This window comes from Phoxinus phoxinus (genome assembly GCF_949152265.1).
Source record: "Phoxinus phoxinus genome assembly, chromosome: 10".
Lineage (NCBI taxonomy): Eukaryota > Metazoa > Chordata > Actinopteri > Cypriniformes > Leuciscidae > Phoxinus > Phoxinus phoxinus.
In genome coordinates this window covers 4,609,254-4,630,141 of record NC_136885.1, presented here as the reverse complement: position 1 = coordinate 4,630,141, position 20,888 = coordinate 4,609,254, and the positions used below count along the sequence as shown (strand labels likewise).

The window sequence follows — 20,888 nt, the reverse complement described above, 5'->3', positions numbered from 1 at the left end:
GAGGGAAGAGGTCACAACCAGTTTTTTTCTCACATTTCACTAAATTTATTGGATGACAAAAACCATTGAAAACTTCACATTACATTCAAATGTTCAAGAAGTGATTCCCAAGTTCAACAGGATAGTCAAAAACAGCATTGGCACATCTAAATGGTGCAAAACGTTGTATGATACCTTATTTTATTAAATACTATAAAAACAAGAACTCAAATACAATTGCATAAAGGAATGGATTAGATAACGTCAATGTTTCCAGTTTATGTAAGAGGCAACCACAGCATTCTAGTTCGGATTTACATTCCCGTTTGATCCACAAATCACAGAAAGTTAATCATGATGGTATGGGCCTATAATAAAATAATATCATTCTTATCACTTCGTGTGAAATCATGCTTGATACACTCCCTGAGTTCAGAGTCATGATTCAACACAGCTAACGTAAAAGGCATTTATAGGTCAAATAGCGACTGAGGATAAAACATAAATCTGTCAGATGAGGCTGATTGCAGTGCCGTCTTTAGTACAGACAGAGAAATCACGATTCTCCACACAATAAACTGCACAGAGCAAGAAATCAGTGCGATGACAAACACAACCGTACACAAGTAAAGCTCATCAGTATCAGACGATGGTTGAGGTATTTTGGAAATAATACTGAGAAGCTTGAGGTATAGGAGCCGGAGTCTCTTTTACATTGTGGAGAAGATTGCTATAAATAAATACTATAGGTAAAGGATAATAATTGGATTACATAAACAGTATGCATATATCTATATATTAAATATGCTTTAAAGTCTCTCAGCTCCTCCTGTAAAATGGGAGTAAAAGGCTGTTAAATACAATACAGGCAGCTTGAGATCGGATGTCTTCAACGGGCAACATTTGTTCAGAAGAATAACTTATTTCTCTCTATCTCTCTCCAAGAAAACCCCTGAGGCCAATTGTCAAAGACAAATAACAAAATATATCGCTAGCAAACATACAGATCAGCAGCATTTAAGACGAGATAGCAAATATCAAGCCGAGATTTGACTGTGGACTGAAGCTTAGAGATAAAAGTGTGATTGATTATTTACTTTCATGTCTAATAGAGCGTGTTATTGTTTTGAAGATAACCACAGATCACTAGTGACAGATTTTGGACACATGTAAAAAGAGCCGCTGGTTTACGAGAGCCACGTCAGCGGTTTTAACATTCATTTGGTCCCTGGTGATCAGGACAGTCTATTGCAAAATTGGCAATTGCCAAAACCCCCCCAATTCAAAACCCACCACCAAAAACATTTTCATAAAAGCATCAAGAAATACCAGAAACATTCAAATCAGTCAATCATCCGTAAGAATAAGACGTTTATACCAATCGCCAACTCTAGACGAGGAAGCTCGCTTCGTGAGATATGAGGTAACTACTACACCAAACACTGTACTGAAATTCCTGAGAGCCGCTCTATTCCCGAGCGTTAGACCGCTAAAAAAAGTGACATTCTTCTTTGCTTTTATAGACCTGAGGAAGTTCCAACAGCAGCATTACGCATTTGTTTTTTTCCAGTATAGTGATATGATTGGTTTTCTCAGTTGGTTGGGGAAGGACTGTGCTCCTCTTCCTCCACTTTGAGAGCCGCAGATGTTCCCTGAGAGCCCTGTGGCGACTGCTGGGCTTTGGCGGGACAGTTGGCCACCATGTGCGCCACACTTTGGCAGAAATGGCATCTTTTGGGTTGGGGAGGCAACTTGCACTCTTTGGCATGATGGTCCAGACCGCCACAATTGTAACACCTGTGGAAAGATTATAATCGCAAATGTATTAATGATTAAAAACTATCCCCATAAGAATAATACTAATTAAAGGGTGAGTTCACCCAAAAATTACATTTCTGTTATTAATTTCTCACCCTCGTGCCGTGTCCAAACCTGTAAGACCTTCGTTCATCTTCAGAACACAAATTAAGATATTTTTGATGAAATACGAGAGCTTTCTGACCTTTCATAGACAGAAATATTATTTCAACTTTCAAGGCCCAGAAAGGTAGTAAAGACATCGTTAAAATAGTCCATGTGACTCCTGTGGTTCAACCTTAATGTTATAAAGCGACGAGAACACGACTTTATTCAACAATTTATTCTCTTCTGTGTCAGATCTCCTCCACTGTTGATGTAGTGTAGGCAGTGCAGCGCTTCCTGGTTCCACGTCAGAACGCTGGCTCACTATTGGCCGACGCTGGTCATGTGAGCACTACGACATGTGTGTGATGCTGATGCCGGAGCTGGCCAATAGTGAGCCGGCGTTCTGACGTAGAACCAGGAAGCGCTGCACTGTTTACACTACATCAACAGCGTAGGAGACCGAAACAGAAGAGAATACATTGTTGAATAAAGTCATATTCTCGTTTTAACCATGTCTTTATTACCTTTTTGGGGCTTGAAAGTTGAAATAATGTTTCTGTCAATAGGCGCTTTTCCACTACACAGTACCAGCTCGCCTAGACTCGCCTCGCCTCGACTTTGTTTGGTTTTCCACTGTGTAAAAGTTGTACCGGTACCTGCTTCCAGATACTTTTTTCGTATCACCTTCGGGGAGGTTCTGAGCGAGCTGAGGCGATACTGTGACGTGAAAACACGGCAGACTGCTGATTGGTCAGAGAGAATCGTCACATTTCACTGCGTCATCATTGCACGCGCCAGACGGAGTATCCTGAATAACCCCGGCATTTTTAAATAGTTTGGCCAGAGATTGCGTGATATACCCATTACTAATATTATGTAAAACAGCATACACTCGATTTCCTCCATTGTCCTGTGTGTGTGTCTCGCGTAGAAGATTACGTCACGGCAGTTTCCTGCGGCGTCGCCATGACGACCAGATACTATTGTACTAAAACGGAGCGAAAAGCGAGCCGAGGCGAGTCGAGCTGGTACTGGTAATGGAAAAGCGTCATATGGAAGGAAGCGCTGCACTGTTTACACTACGTCAACAGCGTAGGAGACCGACACAGAAGATAATACATTGTTGAATTAAGTCATATTCTCGTTTTAACGACGTCTTTACTACCTTTCTGGGGCTTGAAAGTTGAAATAATGTTTCTGTCTATGAAGGGTCAGAAAGCTCTCATATTTCATCAAAAACATTTTTATTTGTGTTCCGTAGATGAACGAAGGTCTTACAGGTTTGGAGCGACATGAGGGAGAGTAATGACAGAAATTAAATTACAAAGCCCTAAAGGGACATGATGGCGGGAAAAAATATGCGATGGGAGGAAAAAGTAAAAACGCAAAACTTTTGATTTCTTTGCGAGCGAATGCAGAATTTCACGGGGAACACAAAACAACTGCGAGAGAACGCGAAAGCATTAACATAATCTTCATCACCAAGTCCGTTACTTTAAGGGCTCTGTAACTTATTGAACAGTTTGGGGCATATAAAGTATTGGTAACACTTTACAATAAGGGTGCACTAATAAGCATTAATTCATGCTTAACTAATGCACAGATAATACTGAATTAATGTATTACTAATGATTATCTAAGCTATTCATTAATGATTGCCTCATTAGCAACTAATGAAGAGTCTGTCTGGTTAATATATTAGTTCATGTATGAATAGTTATTAATTAAATATGTAAGTGTGGATTAATTCCATAATCACTTATTTTGTTAACTAATAGTGTTAATTAATTTGTTAATTACCACAATGAGCCTAATATGCATTAATACATTATTAATTACAGCATTAGTAGAGTGTCAATTACTACAATTACTAGATGATGAGTTAATAATGATGTGCCTCAATAAGTAGTCACAACATAATGATTGTTAGCTAATGATTAATTAATCATTAATGACCATCACTAGAGTTTATAAAAGCTGTTTATTAAACACTGGTTTCCAAAAACATTGTAGTAATTGACACACTACTAATGCTGTAATTAATAATGTATTAATGCATATTAGTTTACCTGTATTATCTGGAAGTTGAAATATAAGGCTTTGGCTCATTGTGGTAATTAACAAATTAATTAACACTATTAGTTAATAAAATAGGTATTATGGAATTAATACACACTTACACATTTAATTAATAACAATTAATATATGAACTAATATATTAACCAGACAGACTCTTCATCAGTTGCTAATGAGGCAATCATTAATGAATAGCTTAGATCATCATTAGTAATACATTAATTCAGTATTATCTGTGCATTAGTTAAGCATGAACTAATGCTTATTAGTGCACCCTTATTGTAAAGTGTTACCGAAGTATTTAGTGAGTGTGTTTACATGTAAAACAAACTGCTGGTCACCATCAAAAAGCCGGCCATTCTAAAATGTTCATTTTCATGAGATATTAATTTTTGTGTGTGTGTGTGGCTTTTATGGCTTATATTCATAAAGCATGATATAGTGTGAATCTGGAGCTCATATTTGAGGAGGAAAAACAGCTCAGTTTTATTCAGAGGCTCAAACTGAGCAAAACATACGTAATTTGGTGCAGTTGCTAATATTTATATGACCAAAAAAATTGTAATGTAAATCAATAGACTACTTACATAAAATCATATAAATATCAGCTGTCCCTCTATATCTGACAATAATATGTCGTAGTAAGATAATATCTAAATGCTTAGTTTTAAATCAAAGGTCTGTAGTTTTCAAATATGATGATTATGATATGATGCAATGATGATTGAGAGATGAACTAATAAACTTTCCTCAAAAGCCTGATGGATCATATTTAATGCATTTTAACATGATATAAGAATATGGAGAATATGGAGAATCAAGTAAGCCTACAGTACGTTGCTGAAGTCCAGTAAGTGTTCATCTTGACATATTACATAACAATATATAAGTTATTCATACTGTACGTTTACTTTATTAAAATCAGAAAAAAAGAGTTCTCAGCAAAAAGACTGAAGAGCTGAAGGTGGATGTCTTTACAATTATCCTATAAAGTATGAACTATCAATCAGACTAAAGAAGGCATGTAGTATATTTAGAGGCGTATCATATCAAATATGAGGGTTAAAGTTCGCTGAATATTCAGATTTTCCAAAGAAAATAAAATGTGTCACTTTTACTCTAAATAAAGTGTATTGTGAAAGTGTTGAATTCATGGCCAGGCTGTCAGAGTTGACACCAGGAGCTCCCCGTGGCATATGTGTGGTTGGCTCGGGTCATTGATGTCCACTCAGCGGAGGTCATGTGGGCGCCTGACCGAGGGCACAGGGGACCTCAGGGTGGTTTACAGGCACTGACCCGAGGCCTTCATCAGCACAGTGTGGCACGGGCCGACAGCAGGCGCAGCGTGAAGAAGCCAATGACGCCCTTTGTTTGAGAAAAGCTGCAGCAGCAACCTATGAACTATGACCTTTTGCAGCCCTAACCCCCAAACACCCCACCCAGTCCCTAAACACATGCAGTTTCCATGGCGATCCTGACCCCTGACCCCTCTCGGGCACCTTCATCTGTTATCAATTAAATAAACTCCACATCCTGAGGTCGAAGCAGGAACTGAGTGTGTATGACATTCACACTTTATTCTGGCTTGTGAAAAACAAGTGTGATTAATAGCAATGAAAGTGCAATCTTCAAATCCTGTAGTAATTGTGTAATTGTAGTAATACTTCAAACCTCTCTCTCTCTCTCACACACACACACACACACACACACACACACACACACACACACACACACACACACACACACACACACACACACACACACACACACACACACACACACACACACACACACACACACACACACACACACACACACACACACACACACACACACACACACACACACACACACACACACACACACACACACACACACACACACACACACACACACATATATTGATGTGTTGACTAACATACTAAAGCACATGTAAAGTACTTGATTATAATTTTATCTGTAGTGTGTTTAATATTACATTTAAAGTGAATATATTTTAAATGTATCGAGGCGCCACTTCCTCATTAAAAATATACTGTAAGTCATACAAGTTTCAATAGAAATTACATTCAAGTATATTTTAGTTTACCATAAATGCTTGTCAGTAGTACATTCACTTTAACCATAGTTTTAAAGATAATATACATAATTATGAATATAAAGATGTACTCAAGTCCAACTTGAGAGGGTCAAAAAAAGCACTTAATTCCATTAAATATTAATTTAAACTACAATATATTTTCACTTAATTTTAAATAACATGCACTTAAGTGTTTAAAGAAAATCCATTCGGTTCACACTGAAGTATATTCTTGTTAAGTATATTGTTTCTGCATTAAGCACTCTTTACTAGTATGCTCCTTCTTCTTTCACAAGGGCTGCTTCAGTAAAGCAATGAGCTAGTCCACTGAGCTGATGAATAATCATGATGGACAGATGTGGCTCTTCTTAAAGGGCCAGCGCGCTCCAGGGATGTATCGAACGCAAGACCCTCTGAGGGTGTAAAGATCTGCGCGGAGATACTGTCACCGCTGAGTCTTTCACAATAATCAGAACGGACTGGGCCAAATCATACATCTAGAACATCCTAAATAAAGTCCTCGCTTTATGTATGCAAATGGATGACTAATAATTACATTTATGCAAAAACTGGGTGATCATCCTTGTAGCTAAAATTGAAAGTTGCTTTCAGTTGTAAGCATTTTTTTTTTAACAACCTCAGGATTGGGGGATTTCCATCAGGTATAAATGCATCAGTGACCAGGCGTTTTAACCAGTTATTGATCCGGGTCACATCGAGAGCCCTAACCGAGGGCAGAGGTGGGGGAGGGGGAGATGACCGAAACACATTTTTGGAGAGATCAAAGAGAGGGATTTCAGGCTCTCCCTCATGAGCTGCTAAAACAAACACACACACTATAGCACTACTCACTGATATTGAAGTCACAACAGGCAAGCGTTACCTAAAGGATGAGCTATTTCTACCTGTAATACAACACAGTGACAGTGCTTTTACATGTGCAACAAATGCTGATAAATATCAAAAATCAGGTCGTTGTAAAATTTCCTGTTTCCTGTTTTCTCGATTTAAACAGTTTCATTAATTGCATGTGCACATCAAATATGCTGGCAGGGTAGCAATAAAAGGATTCAACGTCAAAGCCAAACCGGCTAGTGGGAAATATTTACGGCCCTGAAATGCCTTCCAAAAAGAAGCAGGGTTTGACATTTAATGCAAGCCTTAATGTGTGGTCAACTATCTGAATTTTAGCAAAATTTTGCAGTCAAACCGGTCCACTGTCAATATTGTAGCGATGTATGAAGCACTCGCACGAACGTCACTGCCAAAACCAAGCTAATTTTGCAAAATTAAGTGATTAACTGGAACCCACTGCAAAATCTTTAACTCTAAAGGCACCAATATACTTTAAGCGAAATCGAAGAACGAACATGTGTGACATAATATTAAACAAAATACAGCCAAAGCAAAGTTTGTTTGTGTTTGTTCTGAACAGCTTGCCGGTAAACTGGCTGGTAAACTCCACTGCACTACCATTGGTCCGTGGTGATGATGTAATACGTAGGTGTGGCTCCACCTTGTTTGATGTGAAAATCTTTTCTGATTAATTTCTTCTGTTCAGATTAGAGGATGGATACCCGTCCCGAGCTTATTATGTAGGTAGCCAATGTGCCTGATGCTTTCACTTGATGCAAATGTTCGTTTTTGTGATTAAAATACATGTAAAATATTACCACAAGATCTGTCTTCCTGTGTGCGGACATTTGTTTATGTAGCCGTGACAACGAAACACGTGCATAATGTGCGCGCGCCTGGTGTTAAGAGCGCTTGTTGCTCCGCGCGCTGATGCGCTCATCCTGTTGACATTTCCGATTGCCTTCCTACAGTTGCTTAATAAAAGCGGGCTTTCCACACAAACAAGCAGCGGGCTCGGACATAAATATCTTTGTGCCTGTCGGGCTCGGGTCGGGTTTGGTTACTGCTCTGTCGGACGTGGGCCGGGCTCGGACAGAAAAATTCGGCCTGATCCGCACTCTAGTTCAGATACAAGTAAAAACATGACTAAACTCATGGCCAAAAATGAACACTTGTCAAGCGCCAAATGCAAGTAAAAATCAGTGTTGGCGAGTATGTGATTTTTTTAAATAAATTCTAGCAATGCAATGTTGTGAGAACATGAACGTGAACAAACGTGAATGATGGTCTGGACAGTTGACAGGCCAGTGCAGAATCATCACGAAAGTTTAAACCTCGCCAATTGAAATATTCAAGTGTAAGAAGACGCGAAGGGGAACTCAATTCGTTACTCGATATGTGGGAAGTTTTCTGTGCGCAAACCCCCGAAATGTGACTGTGCACGAATACTAATTTTAACTTTCTTAAATCTTTTTGCGCTTGAAAATCTATTGGCGAGTATCCTCGTAAACATAGTCAGTTTTGTCTTAAGTGAATGTAAACAGTTGAGAAAGAAAATGCATGTGCATCAGTATATTGAATCCTGCATGAGGTCTTAAAGTGACAGCAGCCTAATATATAGGGCTACCTGCTGTCGTCTGTGTCCTTCATGTTTATCAAACAGCAAAAGACAGAAAAATCACTCACTGCTCTTGACTGAATAACTTTAATAAGGATTAATATAGGTTTCATATATACAGTGAAGAGTATGCAGTGCTAGTTTACTTTTTTTGAAGTTTCTGTACCTGAAAATTTTACATTTTCACTGGTATCTAAAATGTTGGTGTCATAACTGCCTGTTTTAGCAAAAATAAATAAAAAGTGTTATGGCTGGTAAAAAAAAAACTTTCTTTATTAGTTTTAGGCCCTGACTTCACTGGAGAGCCGCTTTAAAATAGAAACCGAATCTGTACTTCTAATGGAAAGAGACACTGACACTGTTGTTCATGTTTAATACTGTAAAGCTCCTTGATTTGAAGCGATCTATATAAAGTGCTATATAAATAAACATGACATGTCTTAATTGCTAAATTGCAGAGCTGGTTCAAACATATCCAAGTCACTATGATCAGATGCTTTCTGAACCGCTGTTTTCTCACCGCTGTCATTTTTGATGTGTGTTTATTCTGTTGTTTAAAAGGAAAGCGCGCATCACAAATTAACATATTCATGTAAACGTCGCTCTCATCAATGTGGGTGGCACAAGGATGTTCGCAAACAGTATATTGAACTTCTTTTTACCCCTTAGTGAAGAATGAAAAAGATGTGCGCCATGGGAATATTGGAGCCTTGACGTGGATTTCCAGATTGTGGGGATCCCAAGACTCAAGGTCATTAAACTTCAAGGTGCTTCTCAGAAAATGTGTTGATTCATTCCCAGAATTGAACAAAAGCTGTCACTGGGGTGGCACCCTTTTTCAAATATGTACTATTTTGATTTTAATATTTAGGTAATAACATGGTACTAATAACAAGGTACTAACATGCACCAATTAACTTAGGAACTCCAAGGCACTCGAAATAAGTAGAAAAATGTTAAAAAGCCTTTATTTCATTGATGGCTTAAACATTAAAATTGGTGACAGATCCCCCTGCGCGTTGCGGCTTTACATGCCTTCGTATATAAAAAATACCAAAAAAAGTATGCAGGTCAATTATATTGGTATTGTCACAGTCTTCGTCCTCATCATCTGTGTCACCTGTCTTCACCTGTGGTTCCTTGTCTGTTTCCCGCCACCAATCTGTTTCCATGGACACTGATCACTTCCTCACAGCTGCCTGTCATTTGTATTCATCATCACAGTGTATTTGAGTTCCTGTCTGTTATCTGTTCAGTGTCCGGTATTGTTTGTGTTTCACATGCTGTCTCACCTGTTCCTTTGTATCCTGACTTTACTTTATTAAAGAAAGGATTAATTCCACGTTCGTCTCCATCATCCTTCCTACCAGTTGTGACAGAATACCGGACCGTAAACAGAAGAACGCTTTGGTATATTTTCTTCTTTTTTTCCCGTTTTCGGGTTCAGTGTTTTTTTTCCCGTATTTACCCCTGCTTGCACCATGGACCTCCCAGCGGTGAGACTCATGTGCCTTGAGCAGGGAGAACGCTCCCTCGAGGAACACCTGGAAGAATTCTTGGGTCTTGCTCATCTGACCACCTTCCCGGACGACTGCCTGTGCACATTCCTGAAAGTTGGACTCAACGCTGCCACATGTGCACAGTTGTCTGGGGAGGTTCCTCGAGGGAGCTTCTCAGCATATGTGGAGTGGGTGCTGGCGTCCTGCGGATCTGCGTTCACCGTTGAGGATACCGCCAGTCCCACTTCCCATCCACCGTCCAGCCCAGAGCTTCCTGCACCGCTGGTCCCGTCCAGCCCAGAGCTTCCTGCACCGCTGGTCCCGTCCAGCCCAGAACTTCCTGCACCGCTGGTCCCGTCCAGCCCAGAGCCTTCTGCACCGCTGGTCCCGTCCAGCCCAGAGCTTCCTGCACCGCTGGTCCCGTCCAGCCCAGAGCTTCCTGCACCGCTGGTCCCGTCCAGCCCAGAACTTCCTGCACCGCTGGTCCCGTCCAGCCCAGAGCCTCCTGCACCGCTGGTCCCGTCCAGCCCAGAGCTTCCTGCACCGCTGGTCCCGTCCAGCCCAGAGCTTCCTGCACCGCTGGTCCCGTCCAGCCCAGAGCCTCCTGCACCGCTGGTCCCGTCCAGCCCAGAGCCTCCTGCACCGCTGGTCCCGTCCAGCCCAGAGCCTCCTGCACCGCTGGTCCCGTCCAGCCCAGAGCCTTCGCCGCTGGTCCCGTCCAGCCCAGAGCCTTCGCCGCTGGTCCCGTCCAGCCCAGAGCTTCCTGCACCGCTGGTCCCGTCCAGCCCAGAGCTTCCTGCACCGCTGGTCCCGTCCAGCCCAGAGCCTCCTGCACCGCTGGTCCCGTCCAGCCCAGAGCCTCCTGCACCGCTGGTCCCGTCCAGCCCAGAGCCTCCTGCACCGCTGGTCCCGTCCAGCCCAGAGCCTTCGCCGCTGGTCCCGTCCAGCCCAGAGCCTTCGCCGCTGGTCCCGTCCAGCCCAGAGCCTTCGCCGCTGGTCCCGTCCAGCCCAGAGCCGCCTTCGCCGCTGGTCCCGTCCAGCCCAGAGCCGCCTTCGCCGCTGGTCCCGTCCAGCCCAGAGCCTTCGCCGCTGGTCCCGTCCAGCCCAGAGCCGCCTTCGCCGCTGGTCCCGTCCAGCCCAGAGCCTTCGCCGCTGGTCCCGTCCAGCCCAGAGCCGCCTTCGCCGCTGGTCCCGTCCAGCCCAGAGCCGCCTTCGCCGCTGGTCCCATCCAGCCCAGGACCGCCTTCGCCGCTGGTCCCATCCAGCCCAGGAACGCCTTCGCCGCTGGCCCCGGTCAGCTCAGAGCCCTCTTCGCCGCTGGTCCCGTCCAGTCCAGACCCGTCTTTGCCGCTGGTCCTTTCCAGTGCTGACCTCCCCAAGAAAATTTTGGGGGGGGGCAATAAGTCCTCTGAGGGGATCGTGGAGGCCCTTCCGACACGGTTCCCATGGCCGCCCGAAGGGTCCACACCGCCATGGCCGCCCGAAGGGTCCACACCGCCATGGCCGCCCGAAGGGTCCACACCGCCATGGCCGCCCGAAGGGTCCACACCGCCATGGCCGCCCGAAGGGTCCACACCGCCATGGCCGCCCGAAGGGTCCTGGCCGCCTGCACGTCCTGCTCCGCCCTGGCCGCCTGCACGTCCTGCTCCGCCCTGGCCGCCTGCACGTCCTGCTCCGCCCTGGCCGCCTGCACGTCCGGCTCCGCCCTGGAGGCTTCCTGCTCCAGATCGGCCACCCCGTCATCAGCCTCCAGGGCGCCCACCCCCCCACCCCTTTGTTGTTCTACGGCGCGAGGTCGCGCCTTGCTGAAGGGGGGCGTTACAGTCTTCGTCCTCATCATCTGTGTCACCTGTCTTCACCTGTGGTTCCTTGTCTGTTTCCCGCCACCAATCTGTTTCCATGGACACTGATCACTTCCTCACAGCTGCCTGTCATTTGTATTCATCATCACAGTGTATTTGAGTTCCTGTCTGTTATCTGTTCAGTGTCCGGTATTGTTTGTGTTTCACATGCTGTCTCACCTGTTCCTTTGTATCCTGACTTTACTTTATTAAAGAAAGGATTAATTCCACGTTCGTCTCCATCATCCTTCCTACCAGTTGTGACAGGTATGATATTGGTATGAATTTTTTTTTTTTTGGTGGGTTGCGCTGTGTATCTATATGATTTACACACTGTATGATTTTTGACTAATGTATTTTGATTTATGAAATAGAAGCCATGTCATGTTTACAATAGTGTTTTGTGCATTTTTACTTGCATACTTAATTGGTATTTATGATATTGGTATAGTTAATTTAATTATTAATATTATTATTTTTTATTTTTTTTTGGGCTGCGCTGTGCATTGTATGATTTATACATTGTTTAATTTTTTAATTTCAATTTATGTCATTTGATTTATAAAAAAAGTTATGTATACAATAGAGTTTGGCGCATTTTGACCTGCATACTTTATTGGTATTTTTTGATATTGGTATAGGTTTAGTTCTTTTTTTTCCTTTTTCCTCTCTCCTCTATAGATTTTTTTTTTTTTTTTCTCTATAGGTCTTTTCAGGTCAATTTTCTTAATTGTCTCTTTACACAGAGTGACCAGGTGTTTGCAATTTGATTAATTAACTGTTGTTAAAAATGAACCTGAGATGTTGTTGGTTACACACACCCTGACGAAGGCATGTAAAGCCGCAACGCGTAGGTGGATCTGTCACCAATTTTAATGTTTAAGCCATCAATGAAATAAAGGCTTTTTAACTTTTTTCTACTTATTTCGAGTGCCTTGGCGTTCCTAAGTTAATAGATTCTGTATCCCATACAACCAAACAGCACCGAGATTTTACACCCTGAACCATGTTTCTCAGTAACAAAGAGGAAACGGCCCTTCTGCTCACTGCCCCAGCTGTACAAAGACTGTTTGAAGCTAAATATCTGAATGGTCATGTTGTAGCTCTGAGACGACTCACCTGTCTCCTTTGGCTCCGCGTTTCGGGACGCTCTTGCCTTTGGGTCTCCTCTCACTGCCCACACAGTGAGCTCCTCCAGGACCCGTCACCCGCAGAGACTCGAGGCCCTTGGAGGACTTCTTGAACGTGAACTCGACCGCCTCTCCCTCCTTCAGACTGCGGAAACCCTCCATGTGCAGTTTACTCTGAGAAAAGCAGCAAAACATCCTCAGCAATGCCACTACACCAAATCCACATTCATTTAGAAACTGAATTAAATACATGAAGAAGGCAATATTTTGCTGTAAGATTGGAAATGTGTTTGTGTTAATGTAGAGGACACTATTTAAGCACAAAGGCCCAGAGAGGACAGCATCCATGTGGTCACCGAGGTGGTCCGGACCTCACTATTATTCTGAGGCGTACATAATAAATGTTGTGAAATAATTGCCTAATATCGTATTAACACTGCTTTAGTGCTGCAAGGATATTGCACAGCACCAAGATCACCAAGAACACCGCTCATCAGTGCCAAAATATTTGAGATGACCAATCAAATCAAAGTAGGCGGGCTTTATGTTCACAGAAGTCGCTGAGCGCAAATTCTAGCGCAACCCGACCCGACACTTCAGTAAATGGTCATAAAGTGCAATAAAATGTATTTAGCTAAACTAAACATTTCATATTCGACAGCTGTCTTAGGATAGAGATGGCAAACTAATACAATTTTGTCTAATTTGCCATTTTGAATTGAAAAAAGGGCCTATATAATTTACGTGATTCATGTAATGTAATAATTAGTAACGGTCAATGTGAGGGCACAAGAAACATGAACGAAGCCGTGTTCAACATATTAGGCATAAGATTAATAATGAACGTGTACGTATTGTAAATACACTTTATAAACTTATTTACCTATAGTGTTGATAGCCTTCAGTAAATTAACTTGTCTAAGAAAATAATTCATAAAACATAAATGTCAGTTGACTCAGTTTACTTTCTTCACTGACACAGACACAAATTAAAAGACTATCAGTCAGAGCTCGGCTTTAGGAGGGAAAGAGACACGGCAAGATCACGAGACTGAGAGAAAAAGAAAGAGTAATGGAAATTAGGATTGCATGTATTGAAAAATAAATCTACCGCCCACTGACGTGGTTTTAAAGCTATTTCTTATCCATTTATTTTGTCTTTCAAACGTCTTGAAATGCACATGTAGATCAGAAAAATCCACATTATTTAGGGGGAGCCCCGAACACCCCATAACTAGCTCACATTTGGGACCGCAGTGATTTTAAGACGGCCCTGTGCGCATCTGTATGTGTGATTGTGTGATGTGCATTCTTATGGGATATGAAAGAGAAAGCGACTGATTTATGTGTGAAAAACCCATGCTACACCATCCCCCGACCCAGGTTACAGCATTCCTGATACACACACACACACACACACACATCCCCCCACAGCACACACACGTCTCACTCCCTGATCGCTGGGAAGGATGCTGGTCCACACAAATTCTTCAAATGGTTGCTTGGCTTGAGGGCGAACATATTCACTGTCATGAATGAGCTCTTGGCCAAGTGTAAATGTAGTACCTGAACTGATTCTTTAAAGTCCCCCTGTGCTGAAAACCAGATTTGAATGTTGTTTATATGTCTATGTGGTGTTTTTAATATGCTTTAAGACAAACCATGTGCAAATTCATAAGTCGACAGCATTGCTGAGTATTTTCTGCTTAAAACTGCAGTGAACCAAAGACAGTCTCAAAAACACGGTTTGAAATCGCTGGTGTTTCTGACGTCACACACTACCTTGTAACCAATCAGATCAACGTGTGATCGTCAACCAGTGGATCTCTGAGTGAGTGAGTGAGTGGAGGCGGGGCTCATTTGCATATTCATAGAACCACATATACTAAATGAGGCAATGGTGTCGAGTTACATTTCAAACCATGTTTTTGGAGGAAATACTCAGCAATGGTGTTGACTTATGAATTTGCACATACATGGTTTGTCTTAAAGCATATTAAAAACACCACATAGACACATAAACAACATTAAAAGCTGGATTTTCACCACAGGGGGACTTTAAGGGAACCAGGGTAATGCAAGCTTATGAGTTGGCTTAAAAATAAAAAAAGTCATCGCTGCACGCTCTATAGTTCGCCATCATTTACTCACGCTCATTGGATGCCTTACTCTCTTTCATGCTAAATAAAAAAATTATAATTCTTAAAGTCGATGAGAATGGAAATTCACCCTTTCTTTTTCTCTACATGTTCTTATTCTTATTGTCAATTCAACAATTCAATGTTTAATCAAAGTCACAGCTCAATCTTCAGAAGTGTCTTGAGAAGGTTTAGAGTATATTGCAAGAGTAGTATGGCCACTTCTATGTTCTTTGAAGCTTGAAAGCCTCAGTCCCCATTATTGACATCGCATTCAACAGAGCGAGCAGCGCAGTCCTCAAACAGTTCACCTTTTGTGTTCAGGGAAATAAAGAAAATGGAGAACAACATGAGGTGGGTGAATGATGACTGAAACCTAAAGCCTTTTACAAGTCATATTCATATAACCAATGCTACCTTGTAGTTTATTAGAAGTACAAGATATTAGAAATCTACCGAAATCTAACAATGGCATTCTGTTCATGCATTAAAACAAATGCATTGCTGTTCGTATTAATGTTGCCTTTCACATTCTTCTGATAAACACAACAAGCAGAAGTAGAAGAACAGCTTCTACATGATGGATGATGTGTGAGTATCTCATGAAACATGTCCGGGTCATATTTTACACAAAATAATGTATTGCATATGACCAGTAAGGTTTTTAGCATTATTTTCACGACTGTGAAATGCAAATCTCCCTCTTCAAACTGTCAATAGCTTCCAGTTATGCAAAAAAACTAAAAAAAACATAAACACGTATGTATGATACGTAAATCATTACTGTAATTCAGAAATTATTACATACGTTTGTAAAGTAATATTAGGCGTCCTGAAATTAATTGATACTCATTTTAATTAAATCATCTTAAAAGCCAATGTGTCAGGGCAGGATGATTTTTATTATTGTATTATTGAATGAGCTTTTTTATATCTTATACTAAGAGGAGAATTTAACGACAAAATGCATGCAATTTTTATTTTCAGCAGGAAAGATAAAAACATTTAAGCTGACAGTGTTTTTAAATAAAAAATTTAAATAAGCATAATTGGTTTGTCTATACCTGGTTAACAAAAGATGAAACCCCAAACAAATAAAAAGCACGGCCATCGAGCACAAGCATTATATCAGTTCGAGTTTATGCAGCTTAGTTAACATTTAGCTGAGAACCGAGAATTCAGAAAGTATTCTAGTTCTCTTGGATATTTTATATAGGATTATAAGAAATAAGGCACATTAAATGTATCCGTCAGTGGATCACTTGGCCTTAGATGACTAGTATTACAGGTCTTCTTATTGATGTGATGTAAACGGCCCCACGAGGATCTGTAGAGGTGTTTGTTTTGAGGAAACATTGTTGGTTACAACTGTGTTGTGGCAGATGCGGTGTTCCCTTTCAAGTACGTCCATTGTGTGTGGGTCAAAGTGACCGTTAACGTATTTCCCTATAGACACGTGTGACCCCCGACCCCCAATTTCCCTTCCTCCCACTGACATCTCACTGACAAGCCCTTCCTACAGTAAAAACCCTAAGAAGAGAGCACATGGACTGGATCTGTGTATGTACGAACATAGATGATCCATTAGGTGATGGAGAAATCACAAGCAAGCAGGTTTTGACATAATAAGAAGCAAAACGCCACAGATATAGGAAGGATCTGTCACGCTCTTCTTCTTTTGTTTGCGCTCACAAAGACCAGCAGCGGAGTTAATGTTGTGTAGCCGAGGACAGACGTGTGTGTGGCTCGTGGATCATCCATGAAGCCGGCCACTGTCGCCTTTGGCTTGCTGAGTTGGGCTTTAAAAGACACTTAACATTCAGTAATATTATCGAGATGACCGCACTGACACTATTGGATGAGAAGAAAACTCGAGCTGAATAATGACACTATGGTCTTCTGTAGAGATGCTTATCGCGGAACTGAACTTGTCTCGTAATTGGTGAACTTTCCACCGTTATTGAACTGAACTGAATCAACACTGAACTGACTTGAGCCTAGAATGACACTGTCTTTTTAGAGATGCTTTACAGCAGAATTGAATTGTCTTATATTTGATGAAGTTTGTATAATCATGGTTCTACAGTAAGCATTTGCTCATTTTACAGTAATGATGCTGTGAAAACTACAGGAATTTGTTACAGTGCATTAATTCTGTGATTATTTTCCTGTTTATAACTGTGAAAGTGCTTTAAAACAATCTGATCTCTGGGATTTAATCATATAGCGCCTTTAAAATGAAGATGCCAAAAGAAATGTTTGTGAAAAAGCAAAACTATTAAGATATCTTTTATATACTTCTGAAGTTACAGGCATGCAAACTTGGGACTCGGTCAGGGTTGGCATCTAATGCAACAAAGATTGCTAGAATCAACATATTTTCACAATTAATAGACCTACCAATCTCTGTGTAAATATAATATAATGATGCTGCCATCTTTCTAAAGTCCTTTACCCCCCATGTAAATTGGCTCCAAATCTCAGGTAAAAATTGTAATTCCGACCCTCCTCTACAAAATAGTGGATTACTCAGTCAATATACACCCATTACAATTAATATTTTGACTTTCATCACTATTTATAATATCAAAAATATTAACAAAATCTAAAATTTGAGAAGTTTGGTAGATTCGATATGGAAAAACCCTATATAAATAAAGGTGACTTGACCCGTTTCGTCGGTTCCTTGTCCATGTTTAATGGACATTTCATGTTTTCAAATATTTCTAATGAGTTTATACTCTGTGAAACAAATGTCCAATTAACCTCAATTTTGCATATGTGTATAATATCATTAAGTTGTATTCTGTAAATAATGGTATTATATCAAACATCTTGTTTTTGCATCAGTTTTGGCCATTGAAAAGCCCAGTCAGCCCCTTGACAAATCTTCAGTTTGCTCACTGACAGGCATGTACACGGTCCACTACTACTCTTAATGTGCTGTTCATGGGGGTTGTGATGTGCTAAAAGTGCAGAATAATGCTAAAGGAAGTTGCACATTCCCGGTCTGTATGAAGTCGCAGCAGATCTCGGGACACAAATGGCCACCCAGTTGGTCACCCATACAAAGGGGCTCCTAAATGTTTCTCCACATATCTGTGGCTAATGACTTTATGACAGGAAACAAGATTAAAGGGGTCATCCTTGAAAGTGCTCTTGCCGACAGGCCAGACTATTGTTTTAAGACATGGCACTTACGTGGGAAATGTGAGGTGAGAGAGAAATACTAACCATACCAGGGTGGAGCAATGCAATTACTGCAGAAGTTCAAATAGTTTGGGCAGTGAATCTGTTAATAGCAGACTAAGCCATTTTAGATTTCAGATTTTGGCTTTCCAAAGCATAACAAAAAGGTAATAAAACACCAATTGTATTTTTTGTAGTATGTTTTTTAAGCCAAAGCCCAGAAAATAAACGTATTTTACCACTTCCGCTTTTTGTTGAGGGAACCAGGGTGATGCAAACTTATTGGTTGGTCTATATATAACATTGTTATTGGGACCTAAACATTATTATCTAATTTGATATAGCTGATTTAAAACTAAATAACCTGCTGTCCAATGTTTCTCAGCACTTACCTGATGGACAAACACGTCAACTGGAGTTTCTAAAGGCACACCGTCTCGTCTGGTCATTGATAGGAACCCAAAACCCATCCGAACATTGAACCACTTGCACACGCCCACACCATGGTATGACTGAGGGTCTTCCTCGGCGGCCTGCCCCTCCTCCTCCTCGGTTTTCGTACACCCTCCTGCAAGCAAAACCATTTACATTTACCATCAGAGGGGAAATAAATGCATGTGTGTGCATGTGGAATTTCGAAATTTGAATATAACAGAAAGAGTATAAAATCAATTGGCCAAAATTACATAGAAACCATCAGTGGTTGTATTTAAAAAAAAGAATGACAAATTATTTTAGGCCTGGTTTCACAGAGAGAGCTTAGATTAAGCCTGGATTAGGCCTTTGTTCAATTAGGGCATTTCAGTAGCTTTTATAAACGTGCCTTAGAAGAAGAAAAAAACATTACTGGTGTGAATTTTGAGACAAAACAATGGCAGTGACATATTTTAAGATTGCTTTCAGTTAAAACAGCTCAAACATCCATTTTAGTCTGGGTCATATTTGCACGTTTACGAATAAAGTGGCGTAAACTGTAGCATTAAACACAGTTTTATTTAAGCAGAATAACAATGTAGTATTATTACTATATTTATTATCGTTTTTTTTTTTTGACAAAATAATGAACATCAGAACACGCTGATGTTTTACAGTGCAGAAAGCTGGAAATAAGTAGTATTATGGCAAGCCGTTTTGACTTTTCTTCATTCCCAGGATATGAATTCTTGATAATTCTTCATATCTGTAATTGTATTTTCACTAGTTAAATGTCACCATAGTCTGCCATTCAAATTCAAGTGTTGATATCAAGAATTGATTTTCTAGTTGAAATTCCAATTTCACATATCAGAAATTCAATTTCTTACTACAAATCATATTTTTATTATCAAGGTTAATAGTGCAAATGTCTATTCTTGATATCAAAATTTTTCTTTTCATTTTTTATATCAATAATTCGATTGTCATAAATTGACATGTTAATTTCTGATATCATGAATGTGATTGTTACTACTAAGAAAGCCAGTTTAAATATCTGAAATAACTCTCATATTTATTGATATTAGAAATACATGTTCAGATATTAGAAATATCAAGTGTAACATGAACTACATTTACAGATATCATGAATTAACATTTCAACCAGTGAAAATTGAGTTCTTGGTATTATTTGTGTTTACAAGTAGGAAAACCACGCAATTGTTGATATAGCTATTATTGGTGTATATTAGTTTAAAAATCGATGACTTTAATAATGCCCTCTTGGTCTCACTGGCAACACATGCTGGCTCTTTTAGGTGTTTCTTTCCAAAGTGATGGAGACTTTCCAAATGTGCGCTAACATGGTGAAACCCGCCGGAGAAAACACTCGCTACTTCACCTGGACAGTCCTGCTGTAAATCTGAACCCATGGTGAGCGGAATGAAATCCTTCTCTTCTGCGACCATCACGGGCCTGAAACCTTCCTCAAGTCTCATGTAAAACACACTCTCGCAACTCAAGAAGAAACGGGAGCAAAACAAAGAGGAGCTCCACGATAACCTCACTTAGGCTACACGAGGAGTGGAAAACCACACGGAAACATGAAAGACAATGCAGGGACCCCCAGCCCCCCACGTCCCCTAAACAAGCAACACCTTGATGAAGAGGGCCAGAACCTCGAAATTAAAAAGCCATACCCTCTGCCATGGGCTCCACTCTGTGCCTGTTGAGTTCGGGATGTTTGCGTTAAATCTCGTTTCTCCAGGTGATCTCTCAGGATCGGTCACTGCAATAAAGCCTACTGATGCTTCTCATGCTCGACCTCTCTCTCTCTCTCTCTCTCTCTCTCTCTCTCTCTCTCTCTCTCTCTCTCTCTCTCTCTCACAGTTTCGGTCAAGTCCACGTGATTCCCAATCACTCTCCCCTCCAGGATGACCAACACATTCCTCAATGGATACCCCCCCCCCCCCCCCCCCCCAAACAGACCAATCCCACAGAGAGAGTCCGGCCCCCAAGTCTTCCACATAGGTGACCACAACAACCCAACATTAGATGTTCGTTTGACACTTTGGAAAATGTGAACATCAATGAGAATGCGCGCGATATGCAATAGGCTAAGCGACAATGCATGTGGTCATGTAAACGCGTTTTCCTTTGATCG

The 20,888-nt window shown here is 41.1% G+C and overlaps 1 protein-coding gene across 2 annotated transcripts; it reads right to left on the bottom strand.

Annotated features, from left to right (window-relative positions):
• Window positions 1–28: 28 nt before the first annotated feature.
• Window positions 29–20,550, bottom strand: lin28aa (lin-28 homolog Aa). Of its 2 annotated transcripts, XM_079625276.1 has the most exons (4): window positions 20,425–20,550; window positions 18,703–18,878; window positions 12,973–13,157; window positions 29–1,776 (listed from the first exon to the last, which is right to left on the bottom strand). In XM_079625276.1, the coding sequence occupies exons 1-4, from the start codon at window positions 20,432–20,434 to the stop codon at window positions 1,572–1,574; spliced, it is 576 nt and encodes a 191-aa protein (XP_079481402.1). In that variant the 5' UTR covers window positions 20,435–20,550; the 3' UTR covers window positions 29–1,571. The 2 variants fall into 2 exon arrangements, with proteins under 2 accessions (XP_079481402.1, XP_079481401.1); XM_079625275.1 differs by lacking the exon at window positions 20,425–20,550 and having other exon boundaries at window positions 18,703–19,010.
• Window positions 20,551–20,888: the final 338 nt, after the last annotated feature.